At 40.5% G+C, this 24,232-nt stretch overlaps 1 protein-coding gene across 1 annotated transcript; it reads right to left on the bottom strand.

Moving 5' to 3' along the window:
* Nucleotides 1–13,445: 13,445 nt before the first annotated feature.
* Nucleotides 13,446–16,085, bottom strand: LOC146389965 (Fc receptor-like protein 5). Its single transcript, XM_084913893.1, has 6 exons — nucleotides 16,043–16,085; nucleotides 15,925–15,960; nucleotides 14,419–14,682; nucleotides 14,094–14,339; nucleotides 13,782–14,018; nucleotides 13,446–13,731 (listed from the first exon to the last, which is right to left on the bottom strand). Exons 1-6 carry the CDS (start codon nucleotides 16,071–16,073, stop codon nucleotides 13,661–13,663), a joined length of 885 nt encoding a protein of 294 aa, XP_084770019.1. The 5' UTR covers nucleotides 16,074–16,085; the 3' UTR covers nucleotides 13,446–13,660.
* Between the last annotated feature and the right edge of the window lie 8,147 nt (nucleotides 16,086–24,232).

Raw genomic sequence — 24,232 nt, 5'->3', positions numbered from 1 at the left:
CGTACGCTTTCTTGGTCCCATAGCTCCTGTAGTCTATGGCTGCAGAGATGCCCACCACCAGTGTGGGGAAGCAGTAGCCGCACAGATAGTAGTATTTTTTGCGTGAGTACTCGCTCTCAAAGACCTCCACCAGCATGAGATAGAGCTGCACACCCTCCAGACACATCCAGGAGAAGGCAGCCAAGAAGAAGAAATGCAGAAGGCCAGCAAAGACGGGACAGGCAATCTGAGGGTGGCAGTCATGGAGAGAGCAGAGAGAGGGAAAGGAGAAGGAGGAGGAGGAGAGGAGGAGAGAGAAAATATGAAGTTAGAGGAGGAGATACAGTTAAGATTAAGGTATATAACTGAGTGAAAACCACAAGAGGATAGAACGGAGTTATTATCTGGAAGTACTGCTGGACACTGACAAGGGAAAAATGAAAAAGCTGCCTCCTGGGTTACAGGCTCCGTGCATGTTATTGAGTGGTGATTCATTACTGTTACGGCCCTAGCAGGGCCTCCTCCTGAAGGTGCCTGTGTGGGCGTGTCCCACCACTACCTCTTCTGCCTGAGGTGCCACCTTTCCCTTTTACACAGCTGACTCTCGTCAGTAATTAAAAGTATTTAAGCCCAGGGAAAGTTGAGCTCTGGGCCAGAGTGCCATTAGTGTGGTTACAGCTAGTGAGCTGAGTGTTTGGTGTATTTGCAGTTAGTGAGCTGCTCTCTTTCTTTTTGGCTTACGTTTTACTTTATTGACCAACGCCTGAGTTTTGTTTGTTTTCTTAAATGGTGATAGCGGCTTGTCAGTCTCTTTTAGTTGAGCTACTTTAATAAAACTCTTTAATTTAACCCTTATGCCTTCTTGTCTCCTTTTTCTGACCCGGACACTTTTTGTTACTTCCCCCTCACCGCCTAGACCCCTCAGGGGAACGTAACAATTACTCAGTGCAGTAAATGTTTTATAGAGTAGCATAATGACACAGGGCCTCAATTTCAGCTTCAAAGTCATTCAATAAAAAAACGTAAAAAGTCGCCTGTGTTGTGCATAATGACATTTTCAAACCGGAATCTGTAAAAAGTAACTAGATCTTGTCATTCAGTATCATTACAGAAATGGACACAAACACTAAGCTTTAATGCCTGACTTATGCCTCAGCTGGAAATCTACATCGTAAATCACACCATAACTTACAGTGTAACAGGAAACCCCGCTAAATTCTACACCATAACTTTAAAGGTCATCAGAGTCAATCAGAGAGGTTTCTGGTTACATCATAAATTATAATCACTATATTTCTTTAGCTACAACTTTAGCTTAGTGTACTGATAAGCGATTTGTATACTGACACAGAACAAGAGGAATCGAGATCGAGATGATATTGGATTTCTTTGCTGGGTGCACGATGCAGTCTCATGATAGAAGAGGAATAACTGCCTCATGATAGTGCTGTTACACTCAGCTGCACAGTAAGGTGGTTACTGGTTTGAACGCCTGTTATGTGGAGATTGTTTGCTCTCTACCTACCTGCAGTCCTCCAAGTACTCCAGCTTTCCTCCACAATCCAAACACACGCTCGTTTGGTAAACTGGTGAGTCTAAATTGACCGTGCATGTGAGACAGATTTCCTTTAATCACTCACTGAAACAATGAGGTAAAAGAGAAATGAGGAATCACTCAAGTAAAATCATAAATGCTTTTAAAAAGTCAAATCTAAAACCTTTACATTGCTCTAGCCTGTGGGAGGATCAGAGGCTCTGCAAAATATGACATTTGACCCCTGTGTTTCCTTCTGTCTTAAATGTTTCATTTATAGTCTTAAGTCACAGGAAACAGAATAAAAAAAATCACTCTAACACGCTGCCGCACTGAATCTGTTCTTGTTATTTACAGTCAGTTTGTCTCTCAGCCATTTGGAATACAGAGAGATTAAAAAGCTCATTTTACCTTCCAGGCTGTCACCCCCAAGTTTATGTCAGTCACATGATTTTTCACTGCTCAGCTCACATTTAACAGATTTGACTTGTCCATGGTCATTTGTCAACATTTCCAATTGGTTCTACAGTTATATTCATATTAAATAAAATGATTTACTACCACACAGAGACAGTTTTGGTAGTTTTGGGCTTTTACCTCCTAAGACCCAAACTCTTCCACACCGTGCACTTTTAATTTCTCTTTGATATTTTGGCATATTGGGGCCCGATGAATGTAAAAGCAAGGAATTACCAGATTTTTTTTTACCTTATTTTTGTTTTTTTTTAAATAAAAGACACATATGAGGATATTCATTTAAAACGTTGATAGAACAGTAGCAGTATAATGTCCTCGTAAGTGGATAACAGAGCAAAATTGAGTATTTTGGTCTAAATAACCCAAAATGTGATGTCCACATATGTGGACGCCATGTACTAGGAGGTCAAAAGTTCCACACAGTCACAACCACAGTGATACTGCTTAAAATAATCCAATAATTAAAAACAAAGAAATGTCCATATCTTCATTCCTCAAAGGTTGTAAGGTGGCTCAACCTTTTTCTTCCTCTACATGAACTGAAATCAGGTGATTGTGGCTCACGCTGCACAGGAGACAAAGGCATGTTTAGTGGTTTGTAATGGAAAACATTATTGCAGTGTGATCACTGAGTTTAGCATTTTATTACTGCATTACAGACCAATACAAGTAAAAACGACACATTACATTCAACAATGTCAGAAGCTGCTGTCTAGAATGTTAACTCCAGTTATTATCTATGCTTCCTGTATTCATTTAGCCTTGTTGCGTCTTTGCTCCTATTTGTCCTTTTTTTTCTTTCAGCTAAGACCTGATGTAACAGGATCCATTGTGCCTGGTTCTGTTACAGATCTCTAAAAACAAAACTCTGGGTGACATCAGCTCTAGATCACGAGTCGGTGTTTCTAATAGTTTTAATTGTCCATTTGTGTGGGTTTCATTGCAGCCCTGCTTTGGTTGAGTTGTCATGTTGTTACAGTCCATCACTGCAACACACCACATACACAATGATGAGGATGAATGAAAGGCCTTTTCCACAAAATAAACAAAGCCTTTACCCGCTGTTGTCATGAGATGATGTTGTTTACTTTGTTTACTCTTTAAAGACAGCAGCTCCACAGATAATCGCAAGCAGCTCAGTTTATCAAACTAATCGATTCGATCAAAAACACACTGTTTTGTCCTGTTGGAACTTTTGATAAGACTACCTTCTCATTAGTGATGGCCAGCTTGAAGCTGACGCTCCGACGTGTGTGTCAAAAAACGTCACATGATCAGTGACGACAGAAGCTTCATTTAGAACGTAACTGCTTTAGTATCTGATTCAGTGGTTTATAGGGAAGTGAATCACTCTGTAGAGTGGGAAGTCATGATGAAGCAGTACACTTTAATTTGTAGACTCAAGCTGCTTTTTATATTTTTGGCCACCAGGTGTCACCAGACAGGACTGTGTTGAAGAGCTTGGGGTAATGTATGAGGTGCCGTAAGGGACATTATTACTGAAACGCTCTCACACACACTACTGAAACGCTCTCACACACACTACTGAAATGCTCTCACACACACTACTGAAATTTTAGCTCTCACACACACAACTGAAACGCTGTCACGCACACTACTGAAATGCTCTCACACACACTACTGAAATTTTAGCTCTCACACACACAACTGAAACGCTCTCACGCACACTACTGAAACGCTCTCACACACACTACTGAAATTTTAGCTCTCAGACAAACAACTGAAATTTTAGCTCTCAGACACACTACTGAAACGCTCTCACGCACACTACTGAAACGCTCTCACACACACTACTGAAATTTTAGCTCTCAGACAAACAACTGAAATTTTAGCTCTCAGACACACTACTGAAACGCTCTCACGCACACTACTGAAACGCTCTCACACACACTACTGAAATTTTAGCTCTCACACACACAACTGAAACGCTCTCACACACACTACTGAAATTTTAGCTCTCACACACACAACTGAAACGCTCTCACACACACTACTGAAATTTTAGCTCTCACACACACAACTGAAACGCTCTCACACACACTACTGAAACGCTCTCACACACACTACTGAAATTTTAGCTCTCACACACACAACTGAAACGCTCTCACACACACTACTGAAATGCTCTCACACACACTACTGAAATGCTTTCACACACACTACTGAAATTTTAGCTCTCACACACACTACTGAAATTTTAGCTCTCACACACACTACTGAAACGCTCTCACACACACAACTGAAACGCTCTCACGCACACTACTGAAATGCTCTCACACACACTACTGAAACGCTCTCACACACACTACTGAAAAACCAAGGCATTTCAGTTAAACAGGAAGGCGTTTCAGTTGAACAGGAAGGCGTTTCAGTTGAACAGGAAGGCATTTCAGTTAAACAGGAAGGCGTTTCAGTTGAACAGGAAGGCATTTCAGTTGAACAGGAAGGCGTTTCAGTTAAACAGGAAGGCGTTTCAGTTGAACAGGAAGGCATTTCAGTTGAACAGGAAGGCGTTTCAGTTGAACAGGAAGGCATTTCAGTTGAACAGGAAGGCGTTTCAGTTGAACAGGAAGGCATTTCAGTTGAACAGGAAGGCGTTTCAGTTAAACAGGAAGGCGTTTCAGTTGAACAGGAAGGCATTTCAGTTGAACAGGAAGGCGTTTCAGTTGAACAGGAAGGCATTTCAGTTGAACAGGAAGGCGTTTCAGTTGAACAGGAAGGCGTTTCAGTTAAACAGGAAGGCATTTCAGTTGAACAGGAAGTTAATACTTGACAAGGAAACTGAAGGACAAAGTGGTAGATTTCAAACAAACCACTACACAGATGTCTACTCAGCAACCTGCTAGTTAGGGGTGGGTTTTTATAATCGATTAAAATCGATTCTAGCTTGGATAACGTGAAATCGATTCATTAAAATCCTGAATCGATTTTTTTAATATAAATTTATTTTGCCCGAAATGCCAGAATCTCAGGTGAAACCTCACAAAATTTCAACAACCACCAAACAGCTAAGACAGTAAATGAGAGCAGGTACACGGATTCTGCACAAAGACGTAAACACACAGCGCGGACCCGCGGATCAGAATCAGTGAGATGTCGCCTTTCTCCCCCGATGGCACGGAAACGGTCGGGGCTGAAAGCCGACAGCTAGCTGATTCTGATCTGTCAAGGGTCCGGCTTTGTTTTCACGCCGTTTTTGCGCCGATTCTAAAGCTGTTAGTTTTTTCTCTCTCCAAACAATATTGACCGAACCAGCAGCAAAAGAAGATCCAAACTGAGCTTCACATAAACATCGTCATGAATTCCCTCTGACGTTTACTGTTTTGCTTCCACCACAATAAAATCACACTTCATGTACAGCTCTCTCTCTCTCTTTCTCTCTTTCTCCGTACTTCAAGAACAGTTTCCCGTCTAAAAATCTGTTTTCTGCATTATTCGCTTGCTTGTTACGCACAAGTCTACCGTTGTTTACAGCGCTGTCGGCCGATGTTTTTTTTTTTTTCATTTTACATACTTCCGAAAAGAAAACCTAATTTCTGCCGTTCAATACTGAACAAATTTAAACTTTTTAAAATTATGCAAAATGCAAAACGCTTAGCCGTGTCTCTAATAAAACCGCTGGAACGTCAGAGGTAACGTTCATATGTTGATTAATGGTTTTGTTTCGTTTTTGATGTACTGCAGAATATTTTTTATAAAATCCCAGGCCAGGAAAAATCACCTTCATGTTTTTCTGTGTTTTATCTTCAGCTACTTTTACACAAAGGCATCTGCTGTGACGCTTATACCTTTGATAAAGTCTTGCGTGTGTCAGCTTCCTTTTTTTAGATACAAAAATATGTAAATGTACTGATCTGAATTATAATATTTCTGACTGTCAAAATTTCCCAGAATCAAATCGAATTGAATTGAATCAAATCGAATTCAATCGAATCGTGGAACAAATCGATTCTGGACCTTAGTGAGACAGCTGCATTACTTAACAATATATTAGCCTCAGCATAAGTCAAAATTTAGAATAGCAGGAGACGGGCATTATCCTGGTTATTTTTTTGGCATATGTGCTTTTTGTCTTTTTTAGCAAAGAAAAAAATATCTTAAAATCATCAATAAAACCAGGGAGAGAAGGCTTAGCGTTCCTCCATTTAGCACAATGGATATGATATTTACTCAAAAGTATGATGATGTTAATAATGTCTGGGACACCCAATGCTAGATGATCCATATAAAAAAAATTATGATGTAATTCAAATACTGGCACATCATTAATATTTAGGGAAATCCAATTTTTTAAGTTGCACCAAATACATTGTGTGATAGGGCATAGAAAAAAAAAGATGTTCTAGGGTTTCATTTTCATCAGTACAAAAAGAACACTGATCCACCTCAAAGCCAAATCTCTTTTTTTTTTTGAAATTCTGCCACAGGATTAATTTTGTTTAAAGTGTGTTTCTTTAACTTTAGGTAGAATAGGCTATTTCATAAATTTTTAGTATGCTTTATCCAGTGTATATGAAATAACTAAATTAGAACCATGCAATGTAACCATTCTGTTGTAACTATGAAATATTTTGTCTTTGAAGAAACTACTAACAAATTTCTTATTGCATTTTTATCAAACAGCTGACATTGCCCTAGCAATAAATTTGGGAGCACTGATGAGAAATTATTGTATATCATAAAAATTTCAATCAAATGAAGCAGAGGCAGTGGGACCAGTTCACAAAAATTTGTTATATTCACTTTGAGAACAGTTTAGACAATATTTTTCTGAAAAGTCTGTGTAACTTAGAATGACACCATTATCATCCAACAAATCTGTTATGAATATAATCTTTTTGTTCAAACCAGTCACTCTCGAAAATTGATTTTTGATTAAGTGTTATTACCCTATTATTCCATAAGGTTGAATTATGGGGAGAGGTTGTGGGTAAATCTCATTTTCCCAAAAATGCAAAGTCTGTTTTGGAAAGTTTGATATCTTTATGGGGATTTTATTTACCGCAAAATCACATTTCAAAATAAAGTCTAATCCTGTATACTATTTTATTAAACAAGGATCAGCCGTCCCCAACCCCCAGGTCCTGGACCAGTACCGGTCTGTGAGTCGTTTGGTACCGGGTCGCAAGAGTTGAGGCTTGAGTTTGAAATTTATGGTTTTCATGGTATTTATCGTTTTTTTATTTTTATATCGTTTACGTGGCGCAAAAAAGGTTGGGGACTGCTATACTAGCAGGGTGCTGAGTAGACATCCTTGTAGTGTTTTGAAATATACCACTTTTTCCATCAGTTTCCTTGTCAGGAAACAACTTCCTGTTCAGCGGAAATGCCTCTGGTTTCAGTGGAGTGTGTGAGAGCGTTTCAGTTGTGTGTGTGAGAGCTAAAATTTCAGTAGTGTGTGTGAGAGCTAAAATTTCAGTAGTGTGTGTGAGAGCATTTCAGTAGTGTGTGTGAGAGCGTTTCAGTTGTGTGTGTGAGAGCTAAAATTTCAGTAGTGTGTGTGAGAGCGTTTCAGTAGTGTGTGTGAGAGCTAAAATTTCAGTAGTGTGTGTGAGAGCGTTTCAGTAGTGTGTGTGAGAGCTAAAATTTCAGTAGTGTGTGTGAGAGCGTTTCAGTAGTGTGCGTGAGAGCGTTTCAGTAGTGTGTGTGAGAGCTAAAATTTCAGTAGTGTGTGTGAGAGCATTTCAGTAGTGTGTGTGAGAGCATTTCAGTAGTGTGCGTGAGAGCGTTTCAGTTGTGTGTGTGAGAGCGTTTCAGTTGTGTGCGTGAGAGCATTTCAGTAGTGTGTGTGAGAGCGTTTCAGTAGTGTGCGTGAGAGCGTTTCAGTTGTGTGTGTGAGAGCTAAAATTTCAGTAGTGTGTGTGAGAGCATTTCAGTAGTGTGTGTGAGAGCATTTCAGTAGTGTGCGTGAGAGCGTTTCAGTTGTGTGTGTGAGAGCTAAAATTTCAGTAGTGTGTGTGAGAGCATTTCAGTAGTGTGCGTGAGAGCGTTTCAGTAGTGTGTGTGAGAGCTAAAATTTCAGTAGTGTGTGTGAGAGCGTTTCAGTAGTGTGTGTGAGAGCGTTTCAGTAGTGTGTGTGAGAGCGTTTCAGTAGTGTGTGTGAGAGCATTTCAGTAGTGTGCGTGAGAGCGTTTCAGTAGTGTGCGTGAGAGCGTTTCAGTTGTGTGTGTGAGAGCTAAAATTTCAGTAGTGTGTGTGAGAGCGTTTCAGTAGTGTGTGTGAGAGCGTTTCAGTAGTGTGTGTGAGAGCGTTTCAGTTGTGTGTGTGAGAGCGTTTCAGTAGTGTGCGTGAGAGCGTTTCAGTTGTGTGTGTGAGAGCTAAAATTTCAGTAGTGTGTGTGAGAACGTTTCAGTAGTGTGCGTGAGAGCGTTTCAGTAGTGTGTGTGAGAGCGTTTCAGTTGTGTGTGTGAGAGCTAAAATTTCAGTAGTGTGTGTGAGAGCGTTTCAGTAGTGTGTGTGAGAGCGTTTCAGTTGTGTGTGTGAGAGCTAAAATTTCAGTAGTGTGTGTGAGAGCGTTTCAGTAGTGTGTGTGAGAGCGTTTCAGTTGTGTGTGTGAGAGCTAAAATTTCAGTAGTGTGTGTGAGAGCGTTTCAGTAGTGTGCGTGAGAGCGTTTCAGTAGTGTGCGTGAGAGCGTTTCAGTAGTGTGTGTGAGAGCGTTTCAGTAGTGTGTGTGAGAGCGTTTCAGTTGTGTGTGTGAGAGCGTTTCAGTAGTGTGCGTGAGAGCGTTTCAGTTGTGTGTGTGAGAGCTAAAATTTCAGTAGTGTGTGTGAGAACGTTTCAGTAGTGTGCGTGAGAGCGTTTCAGTAGTGTGCGTGAGAGCGTTTCAGTTGTGTGTGTGAGAGCTAAAATTTCAGTAGTGTGTGTGAGAGCGTTTCAGTAGTGTGTGTGAGAGCGTTTCAGTTGTGTGTGTGAGAGCTAAAATTTCAGTAGTGTGTGTGAGAGCGTTTCAGTAGTGTGTGTGAGAGCATTTCAGTAGTGTGCGTGAGAGCGTTTCAGTAGTGTGCGTGAGAGCGTTTCAGTAGTGTGTGTGAGAGCTAAAATTTCAGTAGTGTGTGTGAGAGCATTTCAGTAGTGTGTGTGAGAGCATTTCAGTAGTGTGCGTGAGAGCGTTTCAGTTGTGTGCGTGAGAGCATTTCAGTAGTGTGTGTGAGAGCGTTTCAGTAGTGTGCGTGAGAGCGTTTCAGTTGTGTGTGTGAGAGCTAAAATTTCAGTAGTGTGTGTGAGAGCGTTTCAGTAGTGTGTGTGAGAGCGTTTCAGTTGTGTGCGTGAGAGCATTTCAGTAGTGTGTGTGAGAGCATTTCAGTAGTGTGCGTGAGAGCGTTTCAGTTGTGTGTGTGAGAGCTAAAATTTCAGTAGTGTGTGTGAGAGCATTTCAGTAGTGTGCGTGAGAGCGTTTCAGTAGTGTGCGTGAGAGCGTTTCAGTTGTGTGTGTGAGAGCTAAAATTTCAGTAGTGTGTGTGAGAGCGTTTCAGTAGTGTGTGTGAGAGCGTTTCAGTAGTGTGTGTGAGAGCATTTCAGTAGTGTGCGTGAGAGCGTTTCAGTAGTGTGCGTGAGAGCGTTTCAGTTGTGTGTGTGAGAGCTAAAATTTCAGTAGTGTGTGTGAGAGCGTTTCAGTAGTGTGTGTGAGAGCGTTTCAGTAGTGTGTGTGAGAGCGTTTCAGTTGTGTGTGTGAGAGCGTTTCAGTATTGTGCGTGAGAGCGTTTCAGTTGTGTGTGTGAGAGCTAAAATTTCAGTAGTGTGTGTGAGAACGTTTCAGTAGTGTGCGTGAGAGCGTTTCAGTAGTGTGCGTGAGAGCGTTTCAGTTGTGTGTGTGAGAGCTAAAATTTCAGTAGTGTGTGTGAGAGCGTTTCAGTAGTGTGTGTGAGAGCGTTTCAGTTGTGTGTGTGAGAGCTAAAATTTCAGTAGTGTGTGTGAGAGCGTTTCAGTAGTGTGTGTGAGAGCGTTTCAGTTGTGTGTGTGAGAGCTAAAATTTCAGTAGTGTGTGTGAGAGCGTTTCAGTTGTGTGTGTGTGAGAGCTAAAATTTCAGTAGTGTGTGTGAGAGCGTTTCAGTAGTGTGTGTGAGAGCGTTTCAGTTGTGTGTGTGTGAGAGCTAAAATTTCAGTAGTGTGTGTGAGAGCGTTTCAGTTGTGTGTGTGTGAGAGCTAAAATTTCAGTAGTGTGTGTGAGAGCATTTCAGTAGTGTGCGTGAGAGCGTTTCAGTAATAATGTCCCTTACGGCACCTCATAGTAATGAACCGTTTTTCAGCACAAGCTTCAGAAAGCTTCATTTGGCCATCACTTCTCATCAAAGAATAAAACGATTAACTTTCGCGGATAACGCTCCAAAGGTTTTTCTTTTTTATTTGTACCTAATTGAACTTCTTGTCTTGATGTTTGAGCGTCTTACCAGCGCAGGTAAGACACGCCCACTTCCCCTCCTCGGCTGCCTGCACACCTTCTGCTCCTCAATAAGTTCACTGGCGTGTTTTGTGATTTGTCTTTCAGGACTGCTCAGGATCCACGAGCGCCATGGCATCCACGCCAGGTACTGCACGAGCCTTAAACTACGGTGGCCCTGAGAGGCCAAATGGACTGCAACTTCAGAAAACACTTGCAAAAAGAAAAATGCTGCAAAAAGAAAAACGCTGCAAAAAGAAAAACGCTGCAAAAAGAAAAACGCTGCAAAAGCACACAAGACACAACGGAAATGTTTCTGGGAAGACAATAACCCGACGGACCAGTTGCACGAACCAAAACATGTATGTATGGCTGTATCCCAATTCAGGGTCTGCAGCCTTAAAGTACGCAGCCTTAACGGTCCTCAAGGGCCGCGTACTCAAAGACCGCTGAGGCCGGAAGTGTGAGGCTTGTAGGCTTGTGAAATGGGACGGTCTAGCCTCCGTCGCGCTGCCCAGGTTGCCTAGCAACCATGATACTAACAGCTGGAAACGTTTCATACAGCTTTGTTTGACAAAAATGAAGGAGAACATATTTTGTACATTTGTTTCTACATGAGCTCTGTGTGATTTGATAAGTATCTGAGGCTGAGACCACAGGACTGTAAAACATGATTTTTGGGCTTCATTTCTGTACTGAACAGTCATTTAAGATTAGCTAGTAAATAACAATTAGCTAATGTTGTTCATGAGACTAAAGTCATCTCACTTTGGTAATGTAAATATAATATGGCCAATATTATAGTTATTATATTAATCATTATTAGTTATTACAGCAGTGAGTTTGAACTCCGTGTCAAATACTGAGCTTCACTAAAGATTCAAGTTGCATTTATTTATATTTCCTATCACCTTAAATCTTCACTCAAAGACAAGTATCTTTGACAGTGTATATATAGGTGTATTATATATAAGAGACAAATATTGTTCTTTTAACATGTTGGCATTACTAAATTTGGCTCAATGCTTATATATGTGTGAAAAGAAAATGTACGAGCTGTGATAACTGTGTCTGATAGAATGAAGAGTAGACTGATATATGAAATATTCCTTTACTGGGTGAGAAAATCAGACCATGTCATAACTGCTTTAAGTCATACAGAATAGATATCAGAGCCTTAATCAGGCTGACTTCTGCTAAATGGGTCAAACTGGGCAGAAAGTATCCAAACACATAACATCCTTATAGAATATGATGTAACACTATAGATCAACTTACCTCAGAATATATAAAGCATATAAAAAATTACAGCAATATGATGCAACAAACACAGCAGTGCTACTGATCCAAAATACTCAAAGCTTCATAGAACTGAAACAAACATTTATTTTTAGCTCCATTCTGCTGCTGATACATACTTTAGGTTTCTGAACATTAAACTTGTTGCTGCCTTTCATAGTGTGTAACTTGAAGGCCCTGAGTACTTTCTCCCACACTGAAAACACTGGAATGATAAAATTATTTGAACATTACCTAATAAGACTGATTCAGGACAGACAGTTATGTTAAACTTTTCTAGCAGTCCTTCACAAACAGGGAACAGTCTGTCTATTCTCTCCATCTGTCAGCTGCTGCTGGTTCTTCCTCCTCCTCTTCCTCACACACTGCTGAGTATGTCCTGGTGGATCATCAGGGGTGCAAAGCCTCACAGATGATGTGCAGCAGTGGGTCCCTCAGTCTGTCCTCACTCTGGACACTTGCAGTTGTCACACATGGAAATCAAATGTGTGATAAGCTGCAGGATTCAAACACAAGTGTAACTTATAAACACATGTTCATACTTTTATTCCACAATCAGAGAGAAAGAAAAAGAGAGAGAGTGCAGGACAGACAGACAGGTGACAGTCTCAGGTGTACACACTGCTACAAAACAGCACAAGAGAAGGAGGATTTAGTGTTTGTGTTATTACGAGTGCTAAACAAGAAGAGTTCCCAGATGGTACAGTGGACACATGTGTGACTCCTGTGATTAAAGCATCTTTCTTTCAGCTTAACGAGTGAACCGTCAACTCGTTCAAACACACGTTAAAGTCCGTTTGGCTCGACACCACCGAACAGAGGCAGCAATATAACATAGCTAACATTAACAGTGCAGTGAATCCTGCTTGTGCCGTGATATTCAGGACTGCAAACCGAGCAGCATCACTGACTTTCAGCCTGTTGTGTTTGTGGATATATGACTGACTTTAATTATCCATAAAATCATCACATTCTCTGCAAGATTAAGGTCGACTATATATATATTTTAAAGTAGAGGCTTTAAAACCAAGTTAACGCTGAAAGCACAAACATCACTAATGTCACATAACTTTGCCGACATGTGACCAACAGTAATGTTTTAATGTTCTTCATTATTAAACATTCGCACATAAATAAGTGACATAATATTCAGTACTTACTTTTCCAAGTTTACTCTTCGGCCGCTCCCTTCTGCCGTCTGCCGTATTTTGGAGAAGGGTCTGGCTGCAGCCCATGGGGAGCGCCATTCTTGTGGGGTATTTTGCGGCAAAATTATCCACACCCACCGCCGCGCTATGAATTGTGGGATATATGGGACCACGAAGCGTACACCGGACCACGCTTGATTTTTGGGGAAATCGACGGCGCATTTGGAGTACACTTCGAATTGGGACAGCCGTCGTCGCGTGGCGGTGACGTAATCGCACTTGAAATGCTTACTTCAAGCTTGCGGTCTCTTAATTGGGACACATCCATAGTCTCAATACTGACATCATTACTCTAGTCCAATCATCTTCTTTTTAACCTTTTTTGAGCCAATCAGCTGCCACTCTGCACGGTTTAAATGCTCTTCTGTCATTTTCCTTTTTAGACTCTAATTCATTTAATCCACCTCCTCCACATCTCCACTTTGAGAGATACCTCAGTCAGAGCTCCATCTAAACCACAGTCTTCATCAGCCCTCTGTCATACACAAATTTAACATGAAGAATTGAGGACTAACAAAGATAATCAGTTTATTGATTTTACACAAAATATAGTTACCGTGTGAGTAAACATCAGTCACATGTGGTTGGCACACCAAAAACATCAGAAAGACCACGTCCTCCTTCACTTTTGGTGTCTGTGCTGGCAGATGTTCTCACACACTGTAAAAAACGTAATCGTTACAAAAACACCGAGTAAAAGCAACCAATTGATTCACAGCTCGAAACATCAGTACACATTTAATTTTAAGTTAAGGTAGAGAGGTTCAGATGTGGTGCTCTTTGTTGATGGCAGTGATGTTGTAATTACAGTCATCATCCAGTCCCTGCTCAGCCTGGTGGGGTGGGCCAAGAGAAGACAGAGTTTAAACAAAGAGAGGAATTAATCATCAGCATATTGATTGATCAGTGAATGATTCAGAGTGTTACCTTTGGCTCTGTGTTGATATATAGACACAAAGAGGAGAGTGGAGATCAAATATGGACAGATCACCACCAGGTGGAGGACTAGTCTTAAATTAGGATGGCAGAGGGAGCAGCCAGGGGTTGGAGCTGTTGTGGTGGACAGTGATGTGGATGTGAGCAAAGTTGTTGTGGTGGGTGAAGCTGTCGGTATAGGTTTATCTGAAGAGAAAATCGTAGCTGTTAGTGTGAATATGTGCATTAAATTAGAGGTTTAATCAGAGTGAAGCTCCTCACCTGTGACAGTGATCCAGCTGGATGGAGACTCTCCATGACCGCTGATGTCACACTTGTAGAGGCCTTCATCAGACCTGGAAACATGCTGGATGGTCATGTGACCTGTAGGCTGCTTCCTGATGAGGGAGCCATCTTTATAGAAAGCAGCTGGGAGGTTGGAGGGAGTGGTCTTTGTTTTACAGAGCAGAGTGACGTCATCTCCCTCCATCACAGGGAGGACAGGACTCTGCAGGATCACTGATCCACCTCAACACAGAGACAAACTACAGCATTTCATCCATTTACACACAGCTTCATCAACACTAACTCCACACACTCAGCTTACCAGTGACTGTCAGGTTAACCATGTTACTGATGGGACCCTCTCTGGACTCACACCAGTAAACTCCACTGTCCCATGGGTAGATGTAGTTTATGTCACAGGACGAACCAGCTGATGTTCCCCACTCATCTCCACACTGAGTCCTCTGTTGTTTGCTTGTGTTTCTCCTCAGAGTCCATCCAGCAGAGCTGTCGTCCTCCTCACAGCTCAGAGACACAAAGTCTCCGTTAAAGAACTGAGAGCTGCTGGGACTCACAGTCAGACGAGCTGTGAGGAAAAGGGGAGGATATATAATATTTGCATGTGATTTGCTTGGTTGAATCAATACACGAGAACCCGATCCTGTGGCCCATGATGGCGAAGCTGAAACACATTACAGAGCAGAGCCAAGTTCACAAATTTATTGACTCTGAAATCCCAAATATCTCCTGTTCATCTCAGTAAATGAATGAGCCTCTAAACTTTCCTTTTTTAGGGAGATTTGAAATTTGGGCAAAAGCAGGCAATGTGGTGCAGACAAGGCGGGAAAAGTCATGTTTCTCAGGAAAATTGAATATTGAAACAAATTGAATAACTGGAATTTTTATTCATTGTTTTTTTTTTGGTTTTTTATGTTTGTTTTTTAAGAGTTAGCTGCTGTTACATTTTCATATCAAATACAAGTTAAGTCCATCTGTACATCCAATTCATGCTGCTTATCTGGGTTGCTTGGGAAACACCCTGAGCTGAAATTTCCCAGGGACATCAACATGCTCCTGAGGCAGCCTAGAGGTGCCCTGTAACATCCAGAGCCTTCAGGAACTCAGGGTGAATCTCATCAATCCCAGTCAAGGTTAGCAGCTTGCCACCAACACTGTAAACAATGTTTGTAGAATACCGCTTCCCTCTCCTGCATCATCTGACAATTGCCAAAATCGCTTTGATGCTGACCAAAAGTCACGTTTCATTGTCCCACTGAACTCCCAAACCTAAGTTTTTACAAAGCCGCACTCCGCTCGTCCTGCCAGCACCTGTTATCTCCTTCTGGAGTCCCACAGACTAAACAACCCTGGTTAAGACTCCTCCTGCATGACGGCTCCCTTCAGCTCCAGTGTCCATCATCTGGTTCTGGGACTGCTGAGACAGGTGCCAACAACCTTGCAGGATTCTCAGCAATAGAGGTGCAGAACATTGTCCAATCTGGCTCAGTGCCCCCAGCCTCCATTACAAAGCAATCAAACCAATGCTGGAGGTGGGAGTTGAAATTTTGTGGACTGAGGCCTCTGCCAGATGTTCCCAGTGCACCCTCAGAACAAAAGAGTATCTGGATGATGAATTCTCCATCACCCCATCAAGGATACAAGTTAAGTCGGTTATTTAAATAAAATATAAATAATGGAGACAGTCAGCAGGAGTGAGATAAGACTGATCTGATTTTATACATTTTCTTTCACCATGTTCTTAACAGCCTCTTGCAGCCTCTTGAGAGAGTGAGTCAGGTTTACAGTGTGACAGAAGAAGGTTACTGACCTTGGTTTGTGGTGCAGCTCAGCAGTGAGATCAGAACTAAAGAGAAATTAAACTCAGGTTAGTTCAGAGTTTCACATTCAACAAGACAGCAGAGGCATGAAAAACAGAGTGAACTTACAGAGCAGACACAGCAGAGACGTCTCCTCCATCCTGCTGCTCAATGATATCAGACCAACACTGAGATCAGTTCAGAGTCACATCAAGTAAAACCCTCATCTTCGTCCTTCTCCTTTTCATCTTCCTCTTTCTCTTTGACTGTCTCAGAGTCGTGGCTTCTTTTCCACTGAACACCATGAGAAAGTTTCAGTTTTTGGTTAAAACAAACCAAAAAGAAAATTTAAGTGCTGAAACTGAAAGGCTTGGATTGAAGCAAAATCTACAACTGACAGCAGTTTTGTTGACAACATCTTATCAACCACCCCATTTCCCAATTAAAATAAATAAATTAATGTTTTTAGGTTGATAGAGGCAAGTATTTCATTTTTTTCTGTATCTGATAACTGACCTGGTCTCAGTACCAAGAGGTTCCAGCTTCTCTGTGTTTTAATCTCTGAAACGTGGACAGAAACCGTGTGAATGCACGAGATCAGACCACATGTCTTGCTCTGGCTGATGTGCTGCTATGATATCTCTTCTTTCTGCTCTCAAACTACCAGATATTTTTTTTGCAAATCCTCAAAACATTAACTCTGCATGCTGTAAGGTTGCTATGACAGAAATCCAGCTGAATGTGTCTGAGTGAAACCACATCACACACACAGAGCATGTGTAACTGTAGAAAACAACCAGAGTCGGTGAGTATCTCCCCATAATGTTCAGATAAGACAGTGTGACATGGGTCTCTTTATATCTGAAACAAAAAACAAAAATCAGTTATTTGAGGACTTTTAAAGGACGTTTCCTGCTTAAAGGTCACACAGAGCTGACAGAAAACATGGACTGTATTATTGAATCTCAGCAATAACTTTGTGTTGTCTTATTTTGATTGTGTTGATTTCATTTCATTTGAAACATTTAAGGCCTTCACTTCCAAAGCTGTGAAATAAAAAAAATAAATACCAAAAAAATAAATAACTAAAAATAGCTGTGATGTCAGTAAGTACACTCCCGTTCCAATTGTAGAAGGGTTGTGCTGCGTTCTTGGGAAGTCGGGACTCCTGTGTCAACTTACGAAGTCTGGAATAGTGAAAAGGTGAGTACGGACTCTTGTACATGAGTATTGAGAAACGGCCTAACAGTCTGCAGTCTATGAACTAACCTCACCAAACCCAGCTAACAGTGTTAGCTCGGTGGCGAGTAGCCTTCATTAATAGTAATAAAAAAATCACACACAGCAATAATACATCGAAGATACTGAAGTTTCGCCCATCCCATTCTTCTTATGAAGTGGTGTCGGAAATGGATTCCTGCCTGTGCACTGCTGGCTCTGGGTCCATTGTGTGACTGATGCCACCAACATTAACAGGACACTTACTTTAGAGCCTTTATTGCTTGTTTTGTTTGGATTTCCAGCAATCATAATCAGAGAAACTATTAATCCCACATGGAAATTAATTTAAAAAGAATAGAAAGAGCCACGGGTTGTACTTGAACCTGGCCGCTCTCAGCCATGTGATACATGACTACATACATGCTCAGCCAACTGAGCTAAACCTGCGCCCAACTGCATTTAATTACCAAAATTGGAGAAGGGAGAACTGTCTCCCTCTTCGCGCGCCACCACACCCACCCACACATGCAGGGCCTTGGGGTGCAGGTGTGTCACCAGGGTGCAGGGGAGGCATCCTCCCTCTGTCCCCTTCTGGCCACCAGTGCCTCAATTTTATTCCACAACTTAGACATCCACGTTACTCACACTCTCATAACACTTACATATAGGGCCTTGGGGGTGGGCACGTTACACGGCGTCCAGAGGACAGTCTGTGTATTGAAACTCACCTCTGGCACCGGTGCCCACCTCTCAATTTTAAATGCATGTAGACACCGAGGGTTCTCGGGAGGGGCTGTGCTGACACCTGCTGCTCTCTCGTGTTTTAAATTTAGAACAGCACGCAGCAACACTACATATGAGCAGGTGGAGGGAGGTTTGGGGTCTTCACACAGCCCTGTTCTCTGTTAGCCATCGGGGCTGGGCGGAGGTGTTGGCTGTTCGGTTGGGGTCTGAGATGCTACTAATGAGCCGGGGGCGATCTGCTTGTCTCCACCCCAGGGAAAAGGGTACCATCTCCTGGGTCTAAGTAAAGTAGATCCGTTGGTTATCTTTCTTGGCCTTCAGACAATAATTCTGATGGCTAAAGAACCAAACGGGACAGGCAAAAAAAACAAAAACCCAAAACAACAAAAAAATTAAATAAAATTTGAGAAGGCACAGAGAGGGGATAGCCTAACATATGGAACAAGGAAGTGACCACCGTGTATTCTATTTAGTTCAACAAAGTAACAGTATTCTGAATATCACCTATTTAAATGGTAATGAAACGGAATACAGTCACTCATATTTTGTATTGTAAATATGTAACGCTGGTACATGTATCCCCAACACTGCTTATTAAAAGAGGAGGGGAGGGGAGTTAAAGGGATCTGCTGGATTGATAGTGGCCTCCTTGTTGTTCGTCAAACATATACAACAAGCAAATACAAATAAAAACAAAACATAAAAAACAACATATTTAGGATTCACAGCAGCTTCCTGCTGAATAGCAGTTCAGTCTCCTGCTGCTGTTCCAGTTATTTTAGTTTTCATTCCCAGATTTCAAACATTCCTATAACTGGGAATAAAAGAAAGAATGTCCAACCCACCTATACTTACCCTCAGCAGGCAGCAGGATGTCTTCCAGAAACTTATCTTGAAGCAAAATGCGGAACAACATTTGATAACAGTTGAGTTCCTTTTGTTTATTTTGCCCCAACAAAGAATCACATTTAAACAAAGAATGTTCAGATTCATCCAGTAACAGGTATTCATCACATGTGGGAGAGATACAGAAAAATGTGTAAGAGTTTATATGATATAGTTTTAGTCTGGTAATCCTTCATCAACAATAAAAACATTTTAACTCTGAATAACTAACTATAAACATATCACAACATATAGACATTAAGTAGTTTACAGTTTTTTTCTTGTTGTCATTTGCTAATACACAGTATTAGCAGTAGATAGCAGCAGACTCTGAAGGCCTTTATAAACCACAAAACTAACGTCATGTCTATGTTCTTCTTTATGTTCGTTGTCTCTATGTTTCACATTTAAAATACATGCTATCTGATGGAAGCATGATTAACTGTGGTTCTATAATTTTTTTCATAATTTCCATGCTCTTATTGTGAAAGATGTTGACACTTCCTGTAATCAACTGGATCAGGGGAGCTGTCCAGTTTGAGCACCTCGGGGCGACTGTTGCTGTGATCTTTTTATTTGCCATACAAATGCAACTGAATTGACTGAGTTGAATTTATTCAACTCAGTCTGATTAAACATGATGAAATGTTTTCTTTTTCATCAAACCAAATTTCACGATTTTGAGTTTGAAAGCACAGAATGCTTTTAATTTAATAATGAAACAGTTCATTGAGTTTCTGAAGGCTGACATATAAATTGCTGCTTGTAACTCACACAATGTAGCGATGCTCATGCTGTTTATAGTCTGTGGTTGCAGTTAATTTGTTTGTTTCCTATCTGAACTGAAGACAGATGTTTTATCAGTCAATTCAAATTTTCCATCAGTCATCTTCATGAAACCCACAGGACAACACGAGAAGAGCAGCTGGACTCCACTGGCTGGACTGGTCGACTACTGGAGATTGGAGTAAATGACCTCTGGCTCCAGAAAATCTGAGCACACAAACATGCACAGCTCAACCCACAACTCTGCACAAAACCAAACCTATATGCAGTTAAATCGCAACAAAACATCAAAAGAATTGTTGAGTGTCATCAAAATGAAACATTATTGATCAGAGCTCAGACAGTTTAAATAATATAAATGTTATTTTTAGGGCAGGGTGTTCATCTTTCTAAAACTCATTGTCCTTATCAATGTCAAAACGCCATGAATGAAGCTCAGTACTTCCTCCAGCATTTTCACATTAAAAGTTTTTCAGCCTTTCTGTCATAAATTAACTTTTAATTTGAAAGAAAGCCAGCAGGAAATGCTTAGGTTTAGTAGTTTATGGAAAAGAAACAATGAGCCTCAGCAGAGTGCTGACTGTGTTTCTGTCACCCAAACTTTATCTTATAGTTACCCACCCAGAAACCACAGATCGGGACCTGCTCTGTGTTTATGTTACAGATACACTTCCTGGTCACTTTAAAGGATCATTTCAACCTTTTAGAAAAAAAACTAATCATCTTATAGTGAAGAATAACTGTACCTGCAGGTCTGTTTGCTTACATTCTTACAATGAAAACTAACATAACAGAGAACAAAACTGATAACCGAATGGAAACTAAAGCTGATTCCTAATTCATCTGACCCTAACCTTTGACCTAAGATCTTGAAGAATTATATACGAAAACTGTGTATTTTATTATCTTTACCCATATGATTGGAGCACAACTAGCAGAAATCTATAAGCTGTATAAACTTGAGATTTTAACATGTGTTCATGCAGACTGTGATTTTTGGAAACTTTACTGCTTCATTGTGACGTTGTATTGAAGTCATGACTCATGTGACCCAGGGCCCAGTATAATGTTGTGAAGTTTGAAGAAGATCAATAAAACTGTTGGGTAATATACCATTTTTATGATATTTCTCATTTGGTGTGGCCTTAACCCGATAGTAATCGGTCTAATTCCATCCAAAACAAAGATTTGTTAAAAAAGACAAGAGTATCAGTAGTGTGGTGATTCTATGAGCCTCTGAGTCTAGCTGTGCTGCTGTTAGAAATTAAATGTGCAGATCAGGGCGTTTTTACGGATTTTCATATTTTGTGTGGCCTTGAGCCGATAATAATTGGTCTAATTCCATCCAAAAACAAAGACTTGTCAAAGAAGAGAAGAGTCTCAGCAGTGTGGTGATTCTATATCGGCAACTGTGTATAGCTCTGATGCTGTTAGAGAAGAAATGTGCAGATCAGGTCGTTTTGGTCATGTGGTGAACATGACTCTAGCTGCTCTGATACCATTTAAAATACAGCAGCAGAATTTCAATGTAGAACAGCAAGTTAGAAACTTAAAGAGATTCAGCTTAAAATAAACAATCTTTAGCTTAAGACCAAGAGCCTCTATGGCTGGATTCACAATAAAGCCCCACTGTGAGCTGTGGGGGTCTGCAGTGACCCCATACAGGTCAGGGACAGACACAAAGCAGAGTGGTTGTACCTCACCTCTCCTCTTTGACTGTTTTTTCTTGTCTTTGATGATGATTCGTCCATAAGTGACGTCGTCCCTCCTCACTGTGGAGTAGACTGCAGCTGGATCGCTCTCTGCACAATAAATACACACAGTGGACATCACTGCAGCTAGTACAGGCGAGAGCTGAAATGAACTTACAAACATTGCAGGAAGACACACAAGAATGTAGAAAATATATGATCTGAAATAATGAACTGGCTGTTTGATAGGGTTTGGTTATAATGTTCAGAGAGTTTTGGTGAGAATCTGAGTTTCTCTGGAGTTCTGGGGAGGATTTTTTTAATGTTTAAATCAAGTTTTTCCTTTCCTCTTTTCTTTAACTTTCCCTGTAACTTATTTAAAGTGACACTGGACTTCATAAAGATAGCAACATGGACCCTCAGCACATAAAACACTACCTGGGCTCTGTCTGGCTGGCTGCCGTTGAAAATTTGAGGTTATGATTTCACTGTATATGACGCCATCTGTGATGTCATTTTCTCTAACTTCTTCTGCATCCTCTGAAATGAAGAAAATGAACAGCAATGTATTTTACTGCTTGGACATAAAAGTGTTGGACATGTTTGTTATTACAAGTTTCAAAATAAATCTATAAAATGTTTGAAAATTATTATTTTTAAAAAATGTAATAATCTTACCTTTGGGTTTTCCACATACACATCGTTTCACCACCAGAACCACTAACATAAGCAAAACCACAGCACACACTGATCCAATAGATGACAACACAGGAATGAGTGATGGAGTGACGGAGGCAGATGTAGGTAGAGGTGTGGTGGTGTGATTGTGATTGTCTAAAATAAAGCAAACACAGTCATTAAAGGACTGGATTCAAATCCAAATGAGATGCTGTGGCATGACCTCAAACAGGCTCTTCATGCTCAAACCCACTCCAATGTGTCTGAATTCAAGCAATTCTGCAAACACGAGTGGGCCAAAATTCCTCCACAGGCATTTTGTATTTGTTATCTTTGACTAAAATTAAAATTGTTTGATAAAGTGAAACATTCAAATGTGACAAATATGCAAATAACTAAGAAAAATGAGGAAAGGGGAAAAGAACTGAGGTGACAGTGTATATACCTACTTGAAAAGTAGACTAGATCGATTACATATGACACTTCTATCAAAGTCATGCGACTTTCACAAAATGCTGCAGCATCTCATGTTCCTGGAGAAATGACAGTGTCTGCGAAAATCGCTCATGTGCATCCATCCACCAAACCAGAAACAGACATCCTGTGAGATAAACCTGACACAGTTTCCTCCTCATGTTTACTAAAAAGTTCAAACAGAACGTCAAAAAAAAAAATTCTTTCTGAATGAGCAACACTTACAAGTAATAAAGAAATAAAATGTAAAATAAAGGCATAGATAAAAAAAAAAAATCCATTACCAGAAACCGCTGCAGCTTTATGGAGGCTACAGAAAGCACTGAATATGAGTCACATCCACAAAGCAGTCCACATGTTAAAGTAGTGAAGCATGAAGCCAGGGTGTCTTTTCTTTCATTGTTATCGACCTTTACAGAATTATATGTGGTTTTCAATTGGTCTCAGTCTTCGATTAATATTTTTTTCTGTTTGAAGCAGAAAATCTTCTTTTTTTGAGTGTTTTCAGCATTTTAAACTACTTTCACCATGACAACAAATGCTGCAGATCTAATCTTCTTTGATACAAGTTTGAGGTCAGTGATAAATAGGTCCAAACCCTCACTGATCAATCAGTACTTCAGAAACCAGATCTGTAAGATTCCACAGACCACGTGGAGCAGACACAAATGGTCTTCATTGTACATTGATGGGCAAGGAAGCAAGAAACAACTTTATTCCAGGATTTTTACAATCTTAAATCCTAAACCTGGTTAGAAAACAATGCAAAGGAGCTCCTGGCATCCTAACTTGTTTTTATTGGAGACTGTCTCCTGAATTTGTTCTTTACTTAATATTATTAAAGATATTTATTGATAAAAATAATTGCTGAGTGTCCTGAACAATGACCCGGCCCTTCAGAAAAATAACTCCTTAACTCTTAGTTAAGTTTTTGTTATTTTTTAGAGACTTCTACACCATTTTTAAAGAAATAAACTTTAAAAAAATGCCAGACGCTAGCAAATATGATAAAAATTAAAATATGCAAATTAATATAGATTTTTTTTTATTTTAAATTCTGTTAGTAGGTTAAATAAACACTCCATTTTCAAAATAAAAAAAAAAAAAAAATATCATGTTTCAAGTTTTAAAATGATGAAGCGGGCAGTATGAACACACATGGAACTCACCTGGCAAAGAAAAGGCCAGAGAGCCAATGAGGACGCAGGAGACGATCCACATTTCAGTGCTGAGCTGCTGCTGAGGTTGTGATCAGTGTCTGCACGATAGAGGAGGACTGAGTAAATCGGGCTTAGACTCTGTATTTACAAAACACCCAGAGCTCACTTTTAGTCTTCAAACAGCTGTGAGGGAGGAGCCAGTTTATTAGGAACACCTCTTTCACTCATTGCACTCAGACGCAGGCCTGGGATCAGCTGTTGCCTGCTGTGAGTGAAGAAATGATGCTATACTTTTTTACTCTGTTTTGTTTTTGACACTTTCAATAATTCTGCAGTGCTCTGAAAGAACACTTAGATCAAAGAACTGATAATATTCGGGTATATAAATGTGCATATAATATTCTGTGCTTCAAGACATCACTTAAACAAATATTAAAGAAAAGTGATAGTCCCTGTTTATATTTCATTATATTATATTTTTTAAGGAATGATCCACCCTGCATGACTGCCAATGTTTTGCATGCAGGGCCAACACAAATGATGACTCATGTGCAGGCAACATATGCAGGACATTAAACTCTTAATCACAGATTCCACCGAAAAATTAATCTGGATCAGGAGAAGTGTGTTCTAGATCCAGCAGCAACAAGAAGAAGAGCTGCAGTGTGTGTGTCCAGAAT

This window comes from Perissodus microlepis, chromosome 3 (assembly GCF_051167445.1).
Source record: "Perissodus microlepis isolate ML-2025 ecotype Zambia chromosome 3, ASM5116744v1, whole genome shotgun sequence".
Classification (NCBI taxonomy): domain Eukaryota; kingdom Metazoa; phylum Chordata; class Actinopteri; order Cichliformes; family Cichlidae; genus Perissodus; species Perissodus microlepis.
This window is presented reverse-complemented; position numbering and strand designations above follow the sequence as displayed.